Source organism: Petaurus breviceps, unplaced genomic scaffold, assembly GCF_028583685.1.
Source record: "Petaurus breviceps papuanus isolate PSGF00001 unplaced genomic scaffold, PetGlider_PUasm1.0 81, whole genome shotgun sequence".
Lineage (NCBI taxonomy): Eukaryota > Metazoa > Chordata > Mammalia > Diprotodontia > Petauridae > Petaurus > Petaurus breviceps.
In genome coordinates, this window is record NW_027186546.1 from 619,821 (window position 1) to 645,981 (window position 26,161).

At 38.5% G+C, this 26,161-nt stretch overlaps 1 protein-coding gene across 1 annotated transcript in view; it reads right to left on the reverse strand.

The window, feature by feature from the left end:
* Window positions 1-1,271: 1,271 nt before the first annotated feature.
* Window positions 1,272-26,161, reverse strand: part of LOC138176100 (alpha-N-acetylneuraminide alpha-2,8-sialyltransferase) — a 135,710-nt gene continuing 110,820 nt past the window's right edge. The window contains exon 6 of the mRNA XM_069106830.1: window positions 1,272-4,415. Coding sequence (XP_068962931.1) covers window positions 3,929-4,415 — 487 coding nt within the window. The 3' untranslated portion in view covers window positions 1,272-3,928. The remainder of the gene's footprint in view (window positions 4,416-26,161) is intronic.

Consider the following 26,161-nt stretch of genomic DNA (forward strand, 5'->3'; position numbering starts at 1 on the left):
TCCTCAGAAATACTTAATCTTGACCAACATGGTATATAACAGTTAAAAAACACAAAATTCAAGATACCCATATACAGAAAACCAGACCCTAGATAATTACTCCCCAGTGAAAGAAAAGGATTGCTTAATGACAGATTTTAAAATTATGGAACTTCAGAGCTCTAGACAAAAAGAAATTATAGTATACCTATTGGTGTCTTCCATGTTCAGTCTCATCTCAAGCAACTATATAGATTATGTACTCTTTGGAATTTTTGTGGTAAATTTTGAATACTGGAGAAGTTTCCATTTATTTCCCATCAGGCATCTGGACTCTCTCTCTTAGGCTTCAGCAATTAAAAATCTGGGAAATGTCATTTTAAGTTAGTTGAAGGAAAAATATGAATTAGGAAATTAATTTCTTATAAACTGTATACAGTCTAATATAGCAGAGTTAGAAGACCTGGGTTTGAGACATTAGGTAAGTCACTTTAACCTTTATCTGTGTCAGTTAATTCATCTGTTAAAAGGAAATACTACTACTTCCATGACCTATCTCACAGGGTTGTTGGGGTGGTCAAATGGACCAAAATGCTATGTTATTTGGGAACAACTATTATTATCTATTCCCAAGTCAAGCATAAGTTATTTAAACATCCTTGCATTAGTGTAGACAATTGAAAGCTGACTCTATGGAACTGGATTCTAGTGTGAAAATTACATTTTATAGGCATTGTCAACATGTCAGATGCAAAGCTGATATAATGAAAAATCCTTTAGATACATGTAACAATGGCTATTTGCAAGCTTGTGTATTTCTAGATGATTTTAAAGGAAAATAAAAGTCATACAAGACATAAGTATTCTTATTTTCCATTCCCTATTAAAAATAAAGTACAATCTTGTTTATGTGATTCAAAAATACACTTGAAAAAGTAAATTGGTATTAAATGATGATGTCCTTTGCTGTCTGACCGTCAAAAGTGCTGAAATTCTATTTTATTGAAAGTTCTGTCTGTTTTAGAACTAATCTCTTATGAATGATGGGCATGTTATTCTATAAAATCTAATAGATCAAACATGGAGCAGAGTAGAAGGCATGAACTTAAAGTTCTTAAGAACAAAGATTTCTTATTTGGTTGGGAGTTTAGCATTTATTCCCCCTTGTGCTATTTCCATTCTGCACTAAGAAAGAAGGCAAACTAAGTCTCAATAAAGAACTATGTAAGAAGTATAACTATAGAGCAAACTAGTTCAACAAACAATTCACAGAATTCAGCTTCAATAATAAAGTTGTAGCATATAACATATTTATTTAAAAGATGCATTTTTCGGGGGCAGCAAGGTGGCACAGTGAATAGAGCACTGGCCCTGGAGTCAGGAGGACCTGAGTTTAAATCTAACCAGACACTTAACACAAAACACTAGCTGTGTGACCGTGGGCAAGTCACTTAAATTAACCCCAATTGCCCTACCTTCACTCCTCCAAAAAAAAAGCAAAAAAAAAAAAATGTTTTTTTCTTTGGTCCTCTAGAATCCACACAGAGTAGATAGGACTACATAAACTCCTGGGAGAAAACTGTATGTGTCTATAACAAATAACCATCGGGAGTTACATAATAAAAGGTGACATTCCTTGAATGCTGTAAGATGGATGGTCAGACAGATTCTAAACAAACTATTGATAAGGTGGGGCTTTTTTTTAATCACGTCATTAATTTAGATACATACATCTTATAACTTTTGTATGTATTTCTCCATTTAGAATTCATATAATTTAATGGTACATATACTTAGACATGTTATGTTTCCTAATGGTAATTGCTGAGTAGTTTGTAGTTTGGAAGAGTAGATATATTCAGGCTAGCATGTGTACTAAACATTTACCAAAGTTTAACAGAATTAAGTTTTTGACACTATTCTGACATATGGGGTCAAAAAAGAAATGTGGATTCTGGTATTAACCAATATTCTCAAGTCTCTTTAAAATAACCTACTGACAATAAATATAAGTGGATTCTGACAACCAATCACATTTTAAACACCCCAGTTCTCATTTTGACTATTCCATTCTTTCCCCTTTAAAACTGTTTCTTATTTGTTAATGACCTGAATTAACAAAAGCATATTTTGTTCTGACATTTTATCCATCAAAATATTTTTATGACCTGGTCATTTAAATTTTTGTCATCTAAATTTTTATTTGTTGGGGGTTTTACATAAAGAATTTGATCATTTCAGAGTGTGTGTTCCTATGATCTCTCTTCAGTGTGGGTATTCCTCCTAATCATGCAGATCTTTCTCATTCCATAATGAATGTCCTTACTCCCCATTAAAACAAATGAAAAGGCTTGCTTACAATGAAAACACTAGGGGCCCCTTTTCATAGGAGGCTTTGTGTCACACAGAACAGTAATATCCATGCAGGAGATACTGGGTATGGATGGAGAAGACTGTTCTTACTCTAGGTAATCTTTTGTGGGCTAGGAATTGGGTTTCTTTCTATGCAGTTATCCCTTCCACAATGCAGGGGTTTAGGAGCATAGTACCCCTACAATCTGGAAAATCCATGTAAAATTTTTGTACCAGAGAAGAAGTTTGAATTGTTATGGTACTAAAAGATAGAATATGTTGATATTATATAATACTATCCATATATTTCATACATTTCTGATTTTTAAACTTTTTCTGTGTCATCTGCTGGCCTTTCACGTGTCATCAGTGGCTTCCACAAACCCCCAAAATTCCCATTTCATTTCTTATCCCAATCCAGCTGCAATGGTGAAGGGATAACTGTATTAGCAAAGTGGAAAACAGAGAGCAAGCTATGATTATTTAAAAACTAGAGTGTGGCAAGCTGACATGTGGTGGATTTTATTGAAATCCATCACTGGTTATAAATTTTGGCCCTAACAAACTGGCAATTTTGTGTATGAGGGGATGTGTAAGTATGTATGTATATGAAGAAGATTATTCTACCTTGCTTTATAGGGTATATTCCTAGGGAAATACTAAACTTAAATACTGTTATGATCCCACTTTAATACATATCTGAACATCAAATTCTGAACAAGATTATAACAAATTTGGAAAATACTGCATTTATATATGTGGTCTCTTTATAGTAACAAAACAATGACAAGTTAACATGGACACAATTACATAATTTTAAAGTTGCAGCTATTACCCAAATTATTCAGATTACTGAGGGAGAAGCAGAAAAGAGAGAGAAGATGTAATCTGGATACCCAGAGAGGTTTCTTAAATAGTTCCAATTTACCAGGGTTTCACATTGTCTAAATACTTGGCAAAAGTGGGTAATCCTTCATTTGAAAAAAAAGTGATTACAGACATAGTATTTTAAAAAACAATCACAACAATAAGCTATGGCATTTTGGACTGTTATTACAGAATACAGTATTATTTTACTCACACACAACTTCTTCTCCCCCCTACCCCCCCACCCCACATAACCCCAAATGACAAAAAAAATAATAATAATCCTTGTAAAAACTACAATTCTAAATACCAGTTTTGAGTCAGATGGATTTCTGTACAGTTAGTATTACTGGCCAATGACCATTAAAATTCCCTCTTCCCATTTTCCAAATTTCCTTTATTGTTCTTCATCCTAAATCAACGTGGTCTTCATTGAATGACACCATCTGAACTTGAACTATGCAAGTGCTGCTTTTTGTTTCTTTCCCAAGAACCGACTTCCAGAGTTTTACTGGCCAAAAATCCACAACAAACTACAAAATATTTGCAGAAGGAATGATCTCCTGGTAAGCCTCCAAGTCAGTGCTTAAACCATAGTATTTTGTTTCTTTTTTTTTCTTAAGTGATCTATGCAAATCCATAAATAAGTCTGAGTGTTTTCCCTTCTGCATATTCACATACAATCACTAAAAACATTGCATTGACCCATTCACTTCCTCTGCCTTAGTCCTTAGGAAGTGGGTTGTAGTGAGAGGTCTTCACATGGTTCTAGCTGCATTTTTAGCACTCCAATTTTATGAAGATACCAAAGCTGAAGGAATTCCTCTGGCATAGCATGAAAACCTGAATAAGGGAGCTCGTTGTCATAGTAGTGATGGCTAATAGACTGCCCTTGCAGATCCATTGAGAAAGGCCAGAAGCCATAGATGGTCACTTCTTCACACAAGCCCAGGGCAGCGCTGACAAGAAAAAGACCTGTAGATAAGCGCTTGGCATGAATTCCTCTACTTTTCCAGAATTTACCAATGCTACGAAGAAAGTTGGGATTGGCAAAAAGCACTGTTTGGTTGGCACCCACATCTGCCAATGTATAATAAACCCGGAGAGACGGCTCTGTCCCTGTTTTCATGGAAAAAGCAGGCATGTAAATGTAACTGTGGTTATATGCTTTCATATCATCGACAAATGTCTTCCGGGACCAAAGCAAGTTCTGGAATCTGTTTTCAAAAAAAAGAAATAAAAGAATCAATTTTAGCAACAAGGGAAACAAACACAACAATATCCAAACAACTTCATTTGTCTTGTGGTAGTTCCAGTGATTAAATTAGTAATTAATTTTAAAATAAATCGCATTTGATTGTAAAATAACCTTTTAATGTAAAATCCTCTTTGAACTTGTGGAGGTAGTTTTTGTGAGATTATCTCCAGGCTCATATCCAATTTTTTATGTTCAATTTACTTTCATATATAATTTTCTCTGAGCACAAAAATAGTAAGATCCTGTTTCCCTTCAAAAAGAATTTGCATGAATTCATTTTTATTCCAAATTATTGGGAAATAGAGTGCCCTTTTTAAGTAAACACTACCAATTTTCAAGCTACCATGATATGTGTTTGTGTACTCTTCTTATTTCCAGGGGAAAAATTCTGGAGATCCCAGAGCACTAGATGCATACTATAATGTACCGATAATGATGACTTATGCACAAAAGAGAATTTTTTTCCAACACAAATTGCCTCAAACAGCTGCCTATGTTTCTCTCCTGAGTAATAATAATTCATATCTATGGTACTTAGAGTACTTTCCTCCCAATAATTCTTCAAGGTAAGCTGTACAAGTGTTCTTATTTCCTTTTTACTCATGAGAGAATTGGATGAAAAATGACTTGGCTTTACTGACTATTTGGTGACATTGTCTGGGGTCACACAGTAAGTAAGACTTCTAGGATTTGAAATCAGAACTCTTGAGCCCAAGATCAGTCCTCCTTTTACTTCACAACTTTACAACAATGTCTGTGCTTCCAATGATCTGCTGCTAATTTCCTGTTTCATGAAGAGAGTATGCCTTAACTCAGGGCATCTGTAGCCAAGTGTAGCAGAAGCTTAGGATGAAGACAGGGTAGTTTTGGGAAACAGGGGGTAGTACCACCTAGGAGGAATTGGACAGACTGAATCATGAATTTTTGAAACTGCAAATTATAAATCCACAAGATCCAAGGATTTCCTGTTGGATATTACTATTAGCTTGCCAAGCATCTCACAGGGTAAGAAAACATGGATGAGTTGAGATCTGCATAACTGGGGGGAATATACAAATCAATGAGGTCATATACACAAGTTGAGTATCTGAATATAACAGTCAGGATCTAAAAATCTAAAGCTGTATTTATTATGACAGCTAGCGAAAGCATAAAACCCACACACCAACTGGAATACACTCTTCTCTCAAGTTGTATTAGTGCTTCAGAGTTCTCCATTCTTAGGGTATCTCTGAGAGGCATGAGTGATATATTAGAAGAATGTATAAGCAGATTCGATCAGACTTCAAGGACTAGACATACCTGGTCCTTGAATTCATCATTTCTGTTATTCAACTTCAAGAGGGCTCTTGCCATGGCTATTGTAAATTTCCCTACAGTAGCTGTTCCAGAGCCTCTAATCCAAAGTCTTATGTTTTCTACCTTATACGAACACACACTGTGTATAACCTAGCTTCCTCATTAATAAAAAGTTCAAAACTGGTTACAGAATCCATGGGAAGATCCAAAGGTGTCTTCAAATTTGAAGCAAAAAAACTGGATTTATGGAAGGCCAGGTATAGGCTGAATGTGGAATCTTCTATTGATAAGGAATAACTATCCAGTGTAACCAGTAACCCAGAATTGAAGCTCAGGATTTACAGAAACCAGGTTTATTTTGGGGAATTCCTCAAGAGTTACATGTTTGGCTTAGCCTGAGCTTTTTCCTAGGGAATGTAAGAATTTGACTTTTGTCTAGCTCTCCCCCCAAAAAGTAAAAGGGACTTCGGTTTCCATGAAAGCACTCAGATTAACAAAACATTGAATATAGGACAGGGTTTTATATAACCTGATAAAAATATAAAAGATTTGCAGCTGACCTCATAAATTGTCAACATAATACTTTTCCCTCTCTGGTAAGCCCTTCTGCATTTCTCAAAGATATATGCAATATTCTAGACTTCTAGTACTACCCTAGGTGGGACTCCAAAAAGGAAGAGCATTCAAGACTGCTAGAATATAAGGCAATCTTCCCTCTGGTTAGTCCCATAACTTCTAGACCCTATATAGTTCTCCAGAGTGTACTAGTAGAGCAGCCACATGATGAAGTAGATAGACTCTCTCTTACAATCAGAAAGACCTAAATATAAATCCAGTCTCAGACACTAACTAGCTGTGTGACTTTAGGCAAGTCACTAAACCTCTATCTGCCTCAGTTTCCTCATCTATGAAATGGAGATAAAGTAACACCTCTATCCTGGGGTTCTTTGGAGAATAAAATGAGATAATATTTGTAAATCACTTTGTAATCCTTAAAGTGCTATATAAATGTTTTGTTATTATTACTATCATTAACAATTATTATTATTGTATTACCATACTATAAGCCAGTACTCAGGGTCAACAAAGAGTCAGCTTTCCCCTCCCAAATATGTAATACACAACTTATAGTACTAGTGAAAGACACTGTCCTGGTTATTTTTTTTATCTATACCACAGCTTAAGTCCTTGCTATTTGCTAGATTTGGCTCTGGCTTTTCCTGGTCCAGGAATGCCTCCATTTGTACTTGCAATAAGCCCGAAAACTCCTCTGAATAGTCAAGGAGGTCTGGTCCAGGAATTGCTCTCTGGCTCTGCCACTGTCACTCCAGTATTTCTGGCTCAAAATCCAAAAGCTCCTGAACTGGTTGAGAAATTTCTCACCTCTTTCTCTATTCACTGAGACCTCTGGGGTCTCATGTTTCCTTGGAGGCTTTAGAGAGTTGTTCTGATCTTCCTATAAGGAAATGAGTCTGAATTTTTATGTGTAGCCCCTCTCTTCTCTGGGTTTCTCTTCATCTCTCTCATTTTTTGGTGTTTAAACCCCTTTGAAAGGCTAAGCCTAAGTACAAAGCTCAGATAAAATGAATTAACTGTGAATCAGTCATTATTCATCAATAATCATCTGGGTGTACCCAGGACAAAAGAGAAGCAAAGGAATTCACACCTTTATAAGGAGACAATACTGACAGAACAAGACCATCATCAATGAGACAGTGAGGACTTTTTATTTTGTTAAAGAGACATCATCAGTGACAAAAACCATGGGCCAATGAACATTTCCAAAGATGTGTACACAGCAAACCTACTACCCAAACAGACATACACTACACTACACTGAGTTTCCCAGAAGTGGAATAGGGTGCATTAGGAGATAGCGGTTTCCCCTTCATTGAAGGGCTTTAAGCAAAAGCTGAATGACCACACTTGGGGATGTCATAGAGAAGATTCCTATTTGGGTACTGTTGTAAATGACCTCTGAGAAAGACCCCCAGGTGGAGCTGGGCTGAAGCATCCCTGCAAAAGCCGATTGCTATACCTAATGTCTAGGAAAAGGAGTAAGAGACTAGAGAAGAACTTTTGCTGAAAAACAAATTGTTAGTGATTCAAAGGGATTTTGAATGTGTGAGAAAGGTCAGAGACTGAATTTGGGGAGGATATGTTTGAAGAAACTTTGGAGAACGCGAGGATATGGAGAACCTCTTGATCTGGAAGAGAGCTGGCCAGAACTCAGCAAGGACTTGATAAAAGTTTGTTGATTGACTGCTTGATCTGGAGGAGGAAAAGGATTGAAGAGAAAAGACCTGAAAAGAAGGACTCAGGTAGGAGGAAAAGGAGAAAGTAAGGTAATGTAGAGCAGTTAAGTAGCACAGTGGGATAGAGAGCCAGGTCTGGAGTCAGAAAGACTTGTCTTCCTGAGTTCAGATCTGGTCTCAGAATCTTACTAGCTGTGTGACCCTGGGCAACTCACTTAACCCTGCTTGTCTGTTTTCTCACCTTGAAATGAGATGGAGAAAGAAATGGCAAACTGAAATGGTAATGGGAATTTGAATATCTTCCTTGCCCCTTAATAAGCCTATGGGAATTTGAAGACCTGATTTGAAGATTTTCCCTGGACCCTAATAGGCTGAATGTAATGACATGGAACCTGTGGTGGGAGGAGTTTGCTGAAGGGTGGAGCAGAGCCCACAGGAAGCTGGGAGTCAGAGCAGCTAGACAGTGGAGGAAGGAGAGGGTGAACCCAGGGAGATAGCTAGGCTCATAAGTGTTGGTTTGTTAGAAGGCTAAAGGATGGTGTGGCTCTCTGTGCTGTTATGGTACATTAACTTCTATGTTGCTATGATGGATTTGGTTTTCTGGTGTCTGAATAAATGTTTTGTTTATGTTTTGTATAAGGAAAGTCTGTTATATTTTGTGATTGCACACTATGCCATCATATTCATAGTTGCCATTGGTGCTGTGAATATTGTGTTGGTGCTACACAAACCACTACAGTATCTCTGTCAAGAAAACCCCAAATAGGGTCACAAAAAGTTGGAACAAGACTGAAACAAATGACTCAACAACAAGGTAAAGTAAGGTAAGTAAGAAAAGATAAACAAAATGGTAAGTAAAACAAATTGTAAAGTAAAACGAAAGTCAACTAGAGAAGGGAAAGGAAGGTATGAAGCTGAAGGAAAGCAGATTGTTCAAAGGGCAAAAAAGGCTACAAGCAGGAATGTGCTGCTCACTTCAATCAGCTAGGGAGAATCAATTGCTAGATTTTTAGTGTGAGTAGTTAGATCTTGCAAATTAGCAAACAATATAATTTGGGGATTGGTTTATTCTTTCATTGATTATCTCCAGCAGTGGGGAAGCTGTGGCCACATGTGGTCTTCTAGGTCCCGAAGTGCAGCCTTTTGATTGAATCCAAACTTCACAGAACAAATTCCCTTTAAAAAGGAATTTGTTTTACAAAACTTGGACTCAGTCAAAAGGCCATCCCCCAACTACCTAGAAGGCCACAGCTTCCCCACCCCTGATCTAGGCTTTTAAAAAGCAATTGAAGGGCCTCAGATACTTAACACCCACACACAAAAAATGGCCATGTAACCTTGGGCAAGTTACTTAACCCCAATTGCTTTAAAAAAAAAAAAAAGAAAGCAATTGAAAGGCGGCCAGGTGGAGCAGTGAGTAAAGCGCTGGCCCAGAGTCAGGAGGACCCGAGTTCAGATCCCACCTCAGACACTTAATACCCACACACACACAAACTAGCCGTGTGACCTTGGGCAAGTTACTTAACCCCAATTGCCCTCCAAAAAGGCAAAAAGAAAAAAAAGCAATTGAGAAAATAATGAGAAATGAGAAAAATAATGCAGATGAAACTTAAAGTGTGTCCTTTTTGTGATTGCTGCAGGCTAAATATTTATCGGTTCACCTCTAGCATCTTAATGTGATGACTAGAAGGTAATCAATAAGAACTGGAAAAAATCTGCAATGACCTGCATTGAGGGTCAATTACTGGAACAACAAATATTTATCAAGGGCCTGCTGTGCAGTGCTTATACCCACCTTCATCCCATAGGGGCAGTGAGTGTCACAGTGGATGTTGGACTTGGAGTCAGCAAGACCTGAGTTCAAATGTAGCCCCAGATACTTACTAGCTGTGTGACCCTGGGTAAGTCACTTAACCTCTATTTGCCTCATTTTCCTCATTTATAAAATGGGGATAATAATAGCAAGTATCTCCCAGGGTTGTTGTGAGTATCAAACGAGATAATAATTGTAAAGTGCTTAGCACAGTGACAGGCACATAGTAAGCACTATATAAATGTTAGCTATTATTATTCAAGTGGATGCTATCTATGTTCAAAGCGTAGACTGGCCTCTTCTTAGGCAGTAAAGTGAAAGGACAGGAATACCTCTCCACATTCTAGGTTATCAGAGAAATAACGTGGATCAAGCCAGAAGTGGGATCTGCAATCTGTAAAAAGGTAAGACAACAAAAAAGAAGAGAAGATCTGAAATGGCAACGGGGAAACTTGCATTATTTCAGGAAATTGGAGAAAAGAACAATCAAAAATAAAAGAAGATGGGAGGGAGGAGGAGAGGATAGGGAGGAAAAGGAAGAGGAAAAAGAGGAAGAGGAGGAGGAGTCAGAGGAGGAGAAGAAGGAAGGGCAGAAAGACCTTTGTAGTTTGGTGCTACAAACAAATTTACAAACTTCATGAACAGGAGGAAGCTGGACTATCTGTCCTCTGAGGAATGATAAGATATTTCCCAGAAGCTGTCAGTTGATCTCAGAGGGAGAAGAGAATGATAGTGGTGACTGGTGATGCTGTGCTGAGGAATATGAGGCAGGTATTTGTCAGCCTGGTCACAACAAAAAGCGGTTGTCTTTCTAGGGCCTAGATCCAAGATATAACTCAGATACTCCTCCCCCCCCCCCCCATGAAGACTTGTCAAAACAGATGAGTGTTTCACACTTTGGTATTTTCACATGGTCATAAATGAAGCTGACAGAAGGAACACAGAAAGCACTGTTGAGTGTTGGACAGGAAACAGAACACCACAGGAACATTTGGGAAAAGGAGTATTAGAGAGAAAAAATTAAGGTGATTTTGTCATTGGCATATGCTGCATGCTGAAAGAGAAAAGAGATGAGACATTTGGGAAATAGGCTACAAGTCTGATCGTCAGTCCACAAGGATCGATGAAATACCTGCTATGTGCCAGGTGCATACTAGGTACTGGGGATATGCAGATATGAAGAAAAGAAAAAGGCAGTCCCTGCTCTTGGGGAGCTCACCATCGAATAGGGGAAACATCATGAAAAATAACTACGTACAAACGAGTCACCCACACAATAAATTGGAGATAGTAAACAGAGGGAAGGCACTAGCATGAAGGCAGATCAGGAGGGGCTACTCAAATAGGATGAGATTTCAGCTGGAATCTGAAAGAAGACAGGACAGCCTAGAGGCGGAGATGAGGAGAGAGTATTCCAGGGATGGAGGACAGCCTGGGAAAACGCCTGGAGGTGGGAGATGGGATGTCCTGTTTGGGGAAGAGCAAGGAGAGCAGCCTCACAGGAGAGCTAGATCACAGAGGATGTACAGGGGCGTAGGTGTAAGAGGCTAGGCTTTGAAGACCAAACAGAGGATTTTACATTTGATCCTAGAGGGGATAGGGAGTCACTGCAGTTTACTGCGTAGGGGATGGACATAGTTAGCGAGAATAATTTGAACTGGCAATGGGGAAAGAAATTAATTCAGGAGGTTGGAGAATAGAAAATCAAGAGAAAAAGGAAGAGGAGGAGCATGTGGAGCCTGGACTGGAGTGCGCAGAGTTGTTGCTTGTACTTTATTCTTGAAGAGGACCATGATATCAGGAAGGTGATGCCATGACATGCAAATGAGCTGGATTTAAGTGAGAGAGGCCTGTGTAAAGTCGCCAGCCTCACTTTCTCCTCTGGATGAAAACGACTATAGATGGCCCCGGATACAGCAGGATACCTTGCCCTTTTCAAGCTAAGGTCTTTCTCAGGTCTCAGTTTGACTAAGGCAATGCCCATTCAGTGATTAAGGTTAGGTAAGAAATGAGGCAGAAAACGGCTTCTCTTATCTAGTCAAAAAACAACAATACGGGGGCAGCTAGGTGGTGCAGTGAATGGAGCACTGGCCCTGGAGTCAGAAGGACCTGAGTTCAAACCTGACCTCAGATAGATGACACACTTACTAGCCATGTGACCCTGGGCAAGTCACTTAACCCCAATTGCCTTGCCTTCCTTTCTCCAAAAAAAAAATCTTAAAAACAACAACAGCAACAAGAAAACAATTGCTATTTACATTCACTCAGAGCCACTCAGGGCCCAAAAAAATAACCAAGTGAGGCTTGGTCCTGGGATCTGTTGTTGGTTGAACAATGAAAGCCAGAATCATTTGGGTTTAAGGCATGGTCCTTAAGGAAAAAAAAATCTTGCACTTAAACCCCAAGATATCTTGTGAGGTTTCGGTGATCAAAATTTGCATTCCTTTGGGCAGAGCACCCACAGGTAAGGGTGTGATACCCCATGTGGGAAGGAAAGAGGAAGAAAACCAGCAGGCTACGGATCCATCCAGGTGTGAAGCGGCGAGGGCCTGCAGCAAGACCCAGCAGCATCAAAGGGAAGAAAGGGAGCATCCAAGAAGGAAAGGGAAGGAGTAGGAAATGAGCGTTTATATAGCACCTACTTCGCATCAGGCGCTTTGCTAAGTGCTTTGATCCTCACAACAATCCTGCAAAATAGGTGCTGCTATTATCCCCATTTTACAGTTTTCTCTCTACCTTGGCAGTGATCTCACTGACTCTCGTGAATTAAACTATCATCTTTATGCTTCTCTCTCCCAGATGTGTATACACAGACCTAGTCTCTCTCCTACTCTCCAGTCCCATATCCCCAACTGCCTACTGGACATTGTGAACTTCTTAGAAGATAAAGTGAAGGGACTTCAGGAATACCTCTCCACACTCTAGGTGATCAGGGAAATGATGTGGATCTAGCCAGAAGTGGGTCTGCAATCTGCAAAAAGGTAAAACAATAAAAACATCAAAATATCTGAACTGACAATGGGAAAACTTGAATTATTTCAGGAGGCTGGAGAATAGAACATAAAAAGAAGGAGGAAGAGGATGAAGAAGAGAAGAAAAAGGAGGAGGAGGAGGAGGAGAAAGGGAAGAGAGACCACTTTGTAGTCTGGAGCTAAAAACAAATTTACAAACTCAGTAAAGAGGAAGAAGTTGGATTATCTGTCTTCTGCGGAATGATAGGATATTTCCATAGAAGATGTTGGTTGATTTTATCCTAGAAAAATCAGGGGCAGAAGAGAATGACAGCTCAAACTGGATAGATCCAAAATAGGGCTCAATATTTCTCCACCCTCAAATCTTCCTCTCTTTACATCTTCCCTATTTCTCGCCAGAGCACTACCATCCATTTACACAGCCAAGTCTGCAATCTGAGAGCTGTCTTTGTTTCATTATTCTCCCTCATTCCCTATACCCAATCAATTATCAATCCTGTTAATTTCTCCACACTGTCCCTCACATCTATTCCTTGATTTCCATTCACACTGAAACCATCCCTAGTTCAGACCTTCATCACCTCTTGCCTGGACTGTTTTGACAACCTCCTCACTGGTCTTCCTCCATCCTTACTGATCTTTCTTCTCTCTAATCCACCTTCTACATATCTGCCCAGTTGATATCCCCAAATCACAAGACTGACTGTATATGTCCTCTGCTCTCTGTTGCTTCTGATAAAATACAAACTCCCCTGTTTGCATTTAAAGCCCTTTACAATCTGACTCTAGCTTCTTTTTTCTGGGCTGATTGAATTCCCTTTCACTTACTCTATTGTCTAGCTAAGCTTGCCTAATTTTTTCCCACATACAAAATTCTATCTCTTGTTTCTGAGCTTTTACACAGGCCTGAAATATATTGCCCCTGGAACAGATACTTGTTGATGGATTGGAATGAACTCTCTTCTCCACTTTGTCCCTTAGAATTCCATTTCAAAGTCAAGCCTAGAGCCACTTTCTATGTGGGGCCTTTCCTGCTACTGTCATTACTAGTCTTCTCTGAAAGAGGGTTGTACTTTCTTTGGATATCAACTTCTTTCTGTACATGTTTCCACCAATAGAGTGTAAGCTACTGGAGCGATGGAACTATTCTGGGTTTTTTGTCTTTATCTATCCCTAGGATGTAGATGTGCTTGGCACATAATTAAATGTATATTGAACCTATGAATGAAAAGTACAAATCTGCATATAAGAGAGGAAAATGAGCACGCAAACTGTATTTCCAGTCTGGTGTGGCCACACTCTCCAAAGAGCTTCCTGTCATGCTTGTGGTTTTGCTGACTGATCTTTGGGTTAAAGTATAGTTTTATGTAGGGCTGCTAGGTGGGGCAGTAGATAAGAGTGCCAGGCATAGAGTTGGGAAGACTCATCTTTCTGAGTCCAAATTTAGACTCAGATACTTACTAGCTGTTTGACCCTGAGCACGTTACTTAACTCTGTTTGCCGCAGTTTCCTCATCTGTCAAATGAGCTGGAGAAGGAAATGGCAAACCACTCTAGTATCTTTGCCAAGAAAACCCCAAATTGGGTCATGAAGTATATAACTGAAAATGACTCAACAACAACAAAAGGTGTTTTGTGACCTTTGGAGAACATAAACTGTTTTCACTTGTAAACAGAATCATGTGAATCCCTGTCAGAGTGGGAAAGTCTGTGAATGCATCAATAAAGCTCTGCCACTGAATGATGGTGATACCCTAATTATATGGGATTTAGTGTGTGGAGAGAAGAGAGAGTCCAGTTTAGTCATCAGGTATGGGAACTAAATAAAAAATTCAGTAAGGGTGGGAGCCTTATTTACTTAAAAAATGACATATTCTCTCACTTGTTTTGTGCCTCAGTATATTATAGACCAGTCTCCTCTTTCCTTGTGAATAAACCCTGGACAAAGTTCATCAGATTTCAAGTCAGGAAGCAAAAAAGGTGGCTGCCAGGAGCATGCAGTGAGCAAAAATGAAGGACAGCTGTCAGGTTTGGGGGACAAGACTAGTAATCCTGAACTGTATGTGGCTTAGAGTGCTGGGTGAATGTTTGAGATTTATATTTTAGAGCCTAGTCTAGTTTTCCCCTTTGGGAAGTTCTAGAAAAAGTGTGCCCACAGCTGGAAATATTACTGAAATCAAAACTTGCTGGTCCTCGTTGCTAAGGTAATGGTTCTCCATTGCTCATCATTTTAATTCATTTGGAATTAAATTATTGGCCTTACTGAACTTCCTAGGGACTCCATAAAATGCCTTCTGGACTGACTACTAATGTCACATAGTTGTCTAGGTTCCAGAGCATTTCTGATGTTAACATCAAAGCCTTCTTTTTCTACTTTTTGCAGCTGACCTTATACTACTCTAAGTTGCCATTCATAACCCCCTCTCTTCTTCTCTGTCTAGCCTTGATTCATCAGTCTTTTTTATCATGCCCCTTATAATGCTCCAGGCAATCTTCTGTCTCCTCTCTGAAGCCCCTGTCAGTTCCCTAACTATATCTGTGTCCAGTTTCCCAGCTAAGGGTTTTTATGTCATTCCTCATCTGTGCAGATATATTGACTCATTAATCACTGATGTGACCCAGAGAGTGTCCTCAAATCAAAATGCATTACCTCCTTAGGTTTAAAAACATCAGCTGGAGGTTTCAAAGAAAAAGGAATATCCTATATAGAAACAGAAAAATAAACTCAGGGCAGCTGGGAACAGTGAACAGGGCACCAGCCTTGGAGTCAAGAGGCCCTGAGCTCAAATCTAACCTCAGACACTTGACACTAGCTGTGTGACCTTGAGCAAGTCACTTAACCCCAATTGCCTTGTCTTCCCCCCCCCCCAAAAAAAGAAAGAAAAATAAACTAGATAACATCTGAAAATACTGTACAGAGTTATGATACTGGCATCAACAGTATATTATACAGAAGAAGTAGCTGGATGCTGTAGTAGATGGAGAACTTGACTTGAAGTCAGGAAGACCTGAGTTCAATTCTTCCTTAGACAGTTATTAGTTGTGTGGTCCTAGGCAAGTCATTTAACTGCTCTCAGCCTCAGTGTCCTCATCTGTAAAATGGGGTAATAATATCACCTACCTTCCACAGCTGTCATGAGTAGAAGAAAATAGATGTAAAATACTTTGCAAACCTTAAAGTGATTTATAATCATTAGCTGTTCTTAACACAGAATCATAGAATCCAAGTGGTCCAACTCCACATTTCGTGTATGAAATAAATGAGGCCCCCAAAAGTAAAGTGGCTTACGCAATACCACATAGCTAATTAGTGGCAGAGCGGGGTTAGAACTCAAGAATCCACTTCCCGTCTAGTCCTTTTCCAAGAGCTCTTTGTGATGTGCCGATAATATAATTCCTATTATGTTGTTTTGTTTAGTCTCTGATCTTAATTATACCCGATAAAAGGCATCTTACCTCATCCTCTCAAATGCCTTTTTCCTCATCTAATCATTATTAAAAGATAGCAGAGGCAGAAACATTCAAAAACATGTTTAACTAAAGATTTTTCCCTTTCTTTTTCAAATACAATATTTCCACAAAACAAGCCTTTTTTTCTCACAGTGCTTTGCTTATAATTTATGTTTTCTGTCATGGTTCTCATATTTCCACATTTTTTACCATGCACTTCCTGACCAAATGTATTTCCACATATTATCTTTTGCTTTCCGGTACTACTCAGACCTTTTGCCAATTTCAATGTTGTTCACTATTTTTCTTCTTTCCTTCTTTACCCAGTTTGTTTATCCAGAAGTTGCTTCCTCCCTCCCTTCCTCACCCCCTTCCCATATTCTCTCTCTGTCTCTGTCTTTCTCTCTCTCTCATTATTTGTACTACTTTCCTCTCTCACACACATCAGCATCTCCCACAGAAAGACATAATTGATTTTTTTGTTCTAAGATAAAGCACAGGAGTCCATAAAAATAAACTTGGCTATGGAGTGTTTTGAGTTACTATGGCTGTGTTTATGGAATTGAAAAATATCTAATAATCCCATTAAATTAAATCAATTCCACTAAAAATCATCACAAATTATGAGGTTTGTGCAAAGGACAAGCACCCAAATGATTCACTGAATTGATCAGCTGTTTTGATATTGTATAAAAACAGCCTATAACTTTTCGCCCCATAAGGAGCTTATAGCTTGAAGTTTTTCTTCCCTTTCTAAATGCAACCTTAACTGCAAATAATGACAATCCCTTTCCCCTCATTTTAATAATGGCACCACCCAATTTTGCTCTACTTTTCAAATGAGAAGGAAAAAAATGACCTGCAGGATATTGCTATTATTCAGCTGATTTCAGTCATGTCTGACTCTCTGTAACCCCATTTGGGGATTTCTTGGCAAGAATAATGGAGTGCTTTGCCATTTCCTTCTCCAGCTCATTTTACAGATGAGAATACTGAGGCAAGCAGGGTTAAGTGACTTAACCAGGGTCACACAGTTAGGAAGTATCTAAGGCTAGATTTGAACTCAGGAACATGAATCCTTCTGACTCCAGAACTGACACTCTGAACCACCTAGCCACAGGATATTAGCTTTTTGCTTATCCATTTTAGCAGACTATTCATATTTGTTCATTAGTGATTTATTTATTTTTTTAAAGTTTCATCATTTCTCAGGAATAGAAGAAAACCTCCCCTCCCCACCAACTCCAGAATGAACTTTTTCTTTGTAACAAAGAACAATAAATAAAGACATCTGGCACGGTAATGGCATCTGGCTAGATATAACATCATTCCTAGTAGTCATAGGAGGATAGCTCTAGAGATGGAAGGGACCTTAGAGGCCATCTAGTATAGCACTCACTTTGCAAAGAAGGAAACTGAGGCCCTGGGGAGGTTATGTGACTTGCCCAACATCACTGTGCACCTTTGTATCTCTGCTACCAAAGGGGTGGCAAATGTGATCATCTGTTATGTGGAACCTTGACTGGTTTCTCATTTTCTTAGAGTTCAACTTCCCAAAAGGAAAGGAATATTTTAATCAAATTTATCTGCTACATGAAGAAGCTTAGATTTCATTCAGTAGGCAGTAGGGAAGCACAGAAGGGTTTTAAATGTGAAGTAATGTAATTAGAGCTGTCAGTGGTGTGGAGGATAAACTGGAGAGGGAAAATACTAGAGTTTGGAATGGTTGCTAAGAAGCTGTTACAGTAGTTCAAATAAGCAGTGTGAGGTTGAGCTAAGGTGGTATAATCAGTAGAATTATTAGAGAAAGGGGATGGATTTGATAGAGGTTCCAAAGGTAGAAATGACAGTTCTTGGAAGTAAATCTTTTTATTGTTTTTGTATCTTTAGCTTCTAACTTTGGACTTGGATTCCTGGTAATTAACAGGATACCAGACACATAGTGGACACTTGATAAATGCTTCTTGGTTTTCTGATTTTTGACCCGACCTAGTACAGGCCCTCATTACCTTCTGTTTCAACCACTATAAAAATAATCTATTATTCATCTTTTTGCTTTCCTCTCTTTCCCCTCCAATCCATCCTATATTGCCAAGTTAATCTTCTTTACTTACGGATCCTGTCCTTCAAACATCTGTTAAGTACCTACTGTGTGCAGACAGAGATGTGGTCGGAAGAGTTTAACAATCTGTTGTCCATACTTCCTGGGCCGAAGATCATTCTTGTTGGCAGAGAAAGATCAAGAAAATAAGAACTGAATCGTTGTTTTCTCTTTATTGCCATCTGTTACCATCCAGTCCACACCAATAATGGACTCTCATTAAAGTCTTATTTTTTCTCCTGATCTTAATAAAGCTTTCCTTTGTAATACTGTGATTGGTGTTTTGAAAGGGAAGGGTCAGTCTCCATAACCATGAGAGACAACATGGGGCAAGGCATGAATTATGAGCAAAAGAATGAGAAAACTCCCCTACAGTCCACAGTGGCCCTTGGGTTAACGCAAGTTTCCCACACAAAAGTTACAATGGGCCATTTTTTCTTTACCCTTTTTGTCTCATTCTTCCAACCCTGAGTAGACTGCAGAACTATTGATGCAATGGCTATATAAAAACAGGACTAAGAGTTCATTATATCAGTCATGAAAGCAGAACATCTATTTTCATTCCATCTTGTGATTCAATGCTGATGTATCAGCATTTGGGAGAAATTCACTTACCTGAATGTGCCTACCGTAGGATTTTGAACAGACAACTAACTGTCTGGTTCTATCTCTCTCTGTGCTGAGTCATACTGACTCCTTCTGCTAAGAAGCACTGAACCATTTAAGGGTTCTTAGGAATGAAAAATTCAGATCAGGGGACATGTTTTGGTTAGAAAGAGAGACATATAGCAGTATGTTCTAACCTTTTCCAGTTCATGCTGAAATCACTGAAACATTCTTAAAGAAGAGGAGAATCCAAACATCTGTCTAATAAACTCCCCTATCTCCCAACCACATACACTGTGTATATAGCACACACATAAACATATTAAGATACAACTGTGAAGAAATGTTTGTTTAATTGAGAAGGGTAGCATCTCTGGGCTTGAGATTATAAAGGGTAGGGAACTCATGAGAAAACTTTCTACTAACTCACATCAGCAATTGTTCTTAGAGTTCTTAGGAACCTTCAGAGGTTAAATGGCTAATCAAGAGTCATATAGTCCATTCTGAAGCAACTAGGCGACCCAGTGGTTAGTAGTCGACTTGGAGGCCTTTAATTTGAACACAGGATTTCCTTAAGCAAAAACCAGTTCTCTATATTCAAAGCTATGCTGACTGCCTCTCATTTATTAACATACATGCTATCAGAAGGGTTGATTTTGTCTTAATATATTCTATTTAGATATAAAAAGTTTTGAAATGCTAAGAGTAGGGAGGCTAGGTGGTGCAGTGAATAGAACACTGGCCCTGGAGTCAGGAGGACCTGAGTTCAAATCCATCCTCAGTCACTTAACACTTAGCAGCTGTGTGACCTCGGGCAAGTCACTTAACCCCAATTGCCCTGCCCTCCACCCTCCAAAAAGGAAAAAAAAAAGAAATGCTAAGAGTAATATCTCCATAGCCCTTCATGATTAAAGTACAACTCAGGGGCTCAACCAGGAGGATTTTTCCTGATCACAAGCTCAAAGGAGAGGTTTTTTCTAGTCTCCATAAACCCAAAGGAAGAGGCTCTTTTCAAGGGCAGTAGTCACAAGGTGAGAGGAGGCTTTGTGGAGATGGGAAGTTCTGCTTCAGACTTCTTGTTCCAGGCTGACACAACAGACATTTTGCTCAGAAACCCAAACAACAGACCAGAAGCCCCAGAGCCTTTGTGTCAATGGGTAGTCATATAAAGTGGTAACAAGGTATTCACATGAAATCATCAATGAATTTTAGATAGGTTAAAGAAGCGACTGAGAGCAGCCCATGTCGGAGAGAATTAATCCCATGTAAGAAAAAAAATAAACTTCTGATATTTCTAAGATAGACTCTCCTCAAGTGCAGGGACTATTTTGGCCTCAAGGCATTAGGTCAGGAAGAAAAGTACACAGATACTCCTCAGTCTTGATTTCCCGACTCTCTTTGGAACTACCACTCAGAAAATTTATCTTCTTTTGCAATCCAGTCCATCCATATTTACTGTCGTTTAGTACAACTTTTCTCAGTCACCTCTCAACTTCTCAACATTCTCCTTCCTTCCTCAAGTTCAGAACCTGACTCTCCATCTCCCACTCCCCTTCCCAAACCTTAATCATACAAAGGAATTTTATATATATATGTGGGTGTCCCTTCAAATATCTTGACATCTCAGTTCATCAACTTCCTACATGCCTATAAAATTTATATTCCACTTCAAATGTCAGACACTTGAGCTGACCATCAATGATGATAAGCACAGACAGGTTTGATCTTCCCAGGTAGAGGGGATACTTAGATTAATGAGTCACAGATTCCCTGAAGTACTGAAATATGTGAGACCCTATGCAAATGTAAAACTATGATGAAAATAGGTATTACTATATACTGCAACCACCATTCTAACATAGATGATGAAAAAAATCACTACATGGCATATGCTCTGTGCATTCAGCTGCACTGGAACCTCTTGCCTTGCAACAAAGGATTCTATTTCCCATTTTAAAGCTATTTTCCCATATATTTCCCTAATCTCTCTAAAATCCTAAACATTTTTAGTGGGGAGCAATTTTCTGAATCATTCCCATCTCTAACCTCATTTAACAAATAATAGTTGATGCTTTAATATACCAGTTATCAGGCTTACCAAGGACTTTATATATATTAGCTTATTGGATCCTTTTTTTTTGTTCAGTCATTTTCGTTATATCTAACTCTTCGGTGATCCCATTTGGGGTTTTCTTGACAAAGATACTGGAGTGGCTTGCCATTTCCTTCTCCTGCTTATTTTATAGATGAGGAAAATGAGGCAAACAGGGGTAAGTGATTTGCCCAGGGTCACACAGCTAGGAAGTGTCTGAGGTCAGATTTGAACTCAGAAAGATGAGTCTTCCTGACTCCAGGCCTGGCACCTAGAGATTTGCCACTATGCTACAGTGAGGCAGCAAAAGAATATAGGCCCAAGACTCTGGCAAACCCGAAGTTCAAACCTTACCCATAATATTTAGTCGATAAATTCCACTGATTCCCTGTCACCTTTAGGATCAATGATAAGCTCTTCTGTGTGGCTTTTGTTGTCCTTCACGACCTGTCCCTAATTAACATTTCCCACTTGTTATATATTACTCACCTTTCCATACTTTTCAATCTAGCCAAAATGAACTTGCTGCTAATCCTCATACAATACTCTATATCCCATATCTATCCCTTTGTACTGGAAGACTTCCAGGCATCCTTACCTCTACCTCTTGTAATCTCATTTTCTTTAAAAGTCAGTTCAAATACTACCTTATACATTTAACCTTATTTCATCCCTGCAGCTGCGTGCTCCCCCTACTAAAATTAATTTGAATTCATTCTATATATTTAATAATCTAAAATATATTATATACCTTTGCATGAAATTCTATATGTATTTTATATGTGTGTGTATGTGTATATATACTAAATATATAAGAAACCTCTCTTTAAGCTTGAAAGCACTACATAAATATCATCTATTCTTATGAAAAGACAAGAAACCTGAAGCCCAGGTACACAGCATTACTTACTCAAGATCACAGGACTAGTTGGAACCACAGACCTCCTGACCCTGATATTATTTTCCTAATACCATTCAATCACCTCTCCCATCTCTTCAATATCTTCTTGTTAAAGAAATCTTACCAAGACTATCTTTGAATTTGTTGTTTCTTGGAGGACTTGGTGGCAACTTTTGTGATGATTTCCAGCTCTCTGTTCACAGCACTGTGTTGGGACCTCTGTGAAATGCAGGCCTTCTACATAGACTAAGTCCTCTAGAACCACGTTTCATCAGTCACATAGAAATGGCCAGCATAAGATCCTCGATGGCTCTGATGTTCAGAGGGTCTGTACTCACATTGCCATGGATGAAGAAAGAGTCAAAAGAATGACCTAACAGACAAATTCTCTGCCCTCTAGAAGCTAACAATTTAAGAATGGAAATGCTGACATACATCACTAAGAGAAACCTATTCTGACAAATAATTTATGATGCAGAATGAAAGTGTAGAGCTACAAGCAGGCGTAACTTACTTTTCATAACCCCATTTGGGGTTTTCTTGGCAAAGCTACTGAAGAGATTTACCATTTCCTTCTCCAGCTCATTCTATAGGTGAGGAAACCAAGGCAAACAAGGTTAGGTGACTTGCCCAGGGCCACACAGCTCATATGAGTCTGAGGTCAGATTTGAACTTATATTTTCTTGACTCCAGGTCTATCCACTGTGCCATCTAGTTGCCACCTCCACATGCAGACACATACATGGCAGCTTCTGGAGGGTAGTAAACCTAAATGTCTATATGGATATCTAATAGTTCAAATGTTTTGCTGTTGGTGGAAAATAAAGAATGAATAATAAAATGTCGAAGGCACTAATTTAACTAGCTCATATCTAGAAAGTGGGGAAAGTTTTTAGGAATAGGATTCTTAGAGGTCACTTGAAGGTATAGAGACAAAAGGTGATTAAAGAATATGAGCGCTGTCTGTTCGTTATAGTCCTTTACGACATGACAACATTCAACGTGAAGGTATTTGTAGAACCTGTATCTGATTACATGTTGCTATGGGGAGGAAGGGGGAGAAAATTTGAAACTTAAGAGATTGTGGAACTGAATGCTGTAAACTAAAAGTAAATAAATAAATTTAAATTTTTAAAGAGAGACAGAACTGAGGACAGAATCTATTGCTATTATTATTATTATTATTGTTATAATTATACATCAATTTGTTTAACAGTTGACAATTGGATTTCAATGAATTGTTATCTAGCCAGTATTTATCTTGTCCAGAAAAATCCTATAGGCTACATCAAAAAATAATATATATAGTAAATATATAGTATAAATGATATAGTAAATAATAGAAATATAATATAGTAAATAAATTATATATTATATAAAAAAAAGAATATGAGGGCTGAAATGGAAGCAAAGGAGTATGGTAAGCCATCTGGGGAAAGGTACTAGATAGAGACTTTCCTACTACTAGAATGGTGAAATAAAGGGGACAAAGATTCCATCTGCCTGGGGAAGTAGTGGAATTGAGTTAAAGGAGAAAGAAAAATAATGGAAATGCATTACTTTGGGGAATGTTCTTAAAATATGTGAAGATGATCTTGGTCTTCATCCTAAGGCATTGAGGATGGACTGGAGAGTGAGTGGGACTACAGTTGGAGAATCTGATAAAGAGAGATTTGTAACAACTCAGATAGAGTTCAAGACTAGCCTAAAGCTATGACCATAAGTAATTATTTTATTTTGGGGTGCTGTTATATAAGGTAATTCGAAGTATCAGTTGGAAATAGGTCACATTACGAGTTTTGTTCTAGAGACAGCATTTTTTTATATTAACTTAAGATGTCCTATTTTCTGTTTCCTGATGACTCATCACCCTTAAGTATTAATCCTGTGGCTCACTGCGTTATTATTTAACTTTCATTGAGCTTCTGTTCCTGCTGCCTTTCACTGACACGTTCATCTTCTTTTGCTGCCAAGGTCTTTGAAATGCTGTACTACAGAGTCATAAGTCAGTCTTCTCACCTCCCCAGGAGTTTCATCCAATTATCTCTAAGTCAGTAAATCACACGCCTTCTGTGAGAACATAAACTCAGCTTTGACCTCATATATTATTCTTTTCTCTCCCACTGGGAGGTGGTTAGGGTGAACTATATCAGCAATAACCCTTTATATGTCCTATCTCTTGAACTGCTTTCCAAGAAATTAGTTCACTCCTTCCAGAGGGAAGATTTTGTGTTGCTGAAAAAGCTCATAGTTACTCTGTTTATATATGTCCTTCCCTTCCTCATTTAAATCCTTTCTTTATTGAATGAATTCATTTCATTATTTTCCAGTCCCTTCTTACCATCTCTGTAACACCTTTCTTCTTCACTTCTTTACTTTCTGAATGTTTAAAAATAGTTTTATCTTCTTGGAAATCAGTCCTTCTTTGTCACTTCCTTGAAACATATTATGATAATTTTCAAAATTACTCATCTGCTTTGTAGTCAGAATGAACTGAAAACAGGAACTACTGCCCTTTGTCATTCACTCTGGTCTTTGGTGTGTAACAAGTTCCTCTCTCTTTCATCTACTTTATGTTGTATATCTACCCAAGGTTGAAGAATAATAGTGACATTTTTTGTCATAAATTCAAATGTTAATTTATATTTTCAAACAAAGTTTACTGAAGCCCAACATAAAATTAATTTCTGCTGTTGGCCCATTAAAACCAATAAGAACATTTCAATAGAAAATTAAAAGTCATTATGAAAGTGTTTTTTCTACAAACATATGCAAACATTGTAGTAACAAACCTGTAATTAGCTGCATCTCCAATCGGTACCGTATTTCCTGAGGTCACTTTATTAATCTACATGATTTAAGTACCCCAAGGAAAAATAATTATGAGTAGAAATGTAGAAAGTAATTAGGTTACTTTGCAGTGGGAAAACACAGAAATATCTATTAACTGCCCAACTCCAATAAGCAATTATTAGTGTCTCATCACATCTCATGATGATAAATAAGAGGGACCATTTTAACGTTAAATATCTGAAAGTCAGTGAATACATAATCAACTCAATGAAATGGAACTATATTCAAATGGATCCCTATAGTACATCCCTAAGAAACTTTTAGAACATGTGGAATACAGTCAGTGAGTTATTCACTCCTGAGAATGTCTTTTCACAACCAAGTCAGGTTCACAACCATATTCTCTGATCATTGCAGAATATTCTCACCATTAAGATGTCTCAACATTTCAACAGAGAGATATTCTCTAAACAAATATAATGTTAATCTATAGAAGCAAAATGTTGGTCTGCAGGCTCATTTATATCAACGGGACTCCATGAGGGTGAGAAAAAGATTGTCAATTTGTTTGAAATGTTACTTCCAGAAAACAGAAATGTTGGAAATGGTAGTTTCAAGGCATATTTCAGAAGGAAATAAAAATGGTTCAGCTCAGGGCAAGGCACAGTGGTTCCTGGGATACTTACTTGGCAGGCATCCTACAACCTAGTTTTCCCAGAAGGAAAATCATATCACAATGGTCCCCATTTGTAAGGAGCATAGATTTGCTTTTAATGCAACTCCAGTGGCACTGATCTCTTTATTGTTCCATGCCCACAACATTCAATCTCCTGGCTCTGAGTATTTTCTTTCTTTCTTTTTTTTTTTTAAGCAATCGGGGTTAAGTAACTTGCTTAAGGTTACACGGCCAGTTATTTCTGGGTGTGGTGGTGAGTATCTGAGCCCGGATTTGATCCCCAGGTCATCCCAACACTGGGGCCGGTACTCTTACTTGCTGAGCCACCTGGCCGCCCCTAAGAAATTGGGGTTAAGTAACTTGCTCAAGGTTACACGGCCAGGTGTTTCTGGGTGGGTGCTAAGTGTCTGAGCCCGGGATTCGATCTCCAGGTCTTCTCAACACTGGAGCCGGTGCTCTTACTCGCTGTGCTACCTGGCCATCCCGGCTCTGAGTATTTTCACTGGATGTCTCTACCTCATGCCTGGAACTCTCTCCTTGCTCATCTCTGTCTCTTGGCTTCTCTGGCTTCCTTCAAGGCTCACCTAGTCTCACCTTCTGAAAGAAGCTTTTCTTAGTTCTCCTTAATCTTGGTACCTTTCATCTAAGATTATTCCTAATTTGCCGTGTGTGTGTGTGTGTGTGTGTGTGTGTGTGTGTGTGGAGAGAGAGAGAGAGAGAGAGAGAGAGAGAGAGAGAGAGAGAGAGA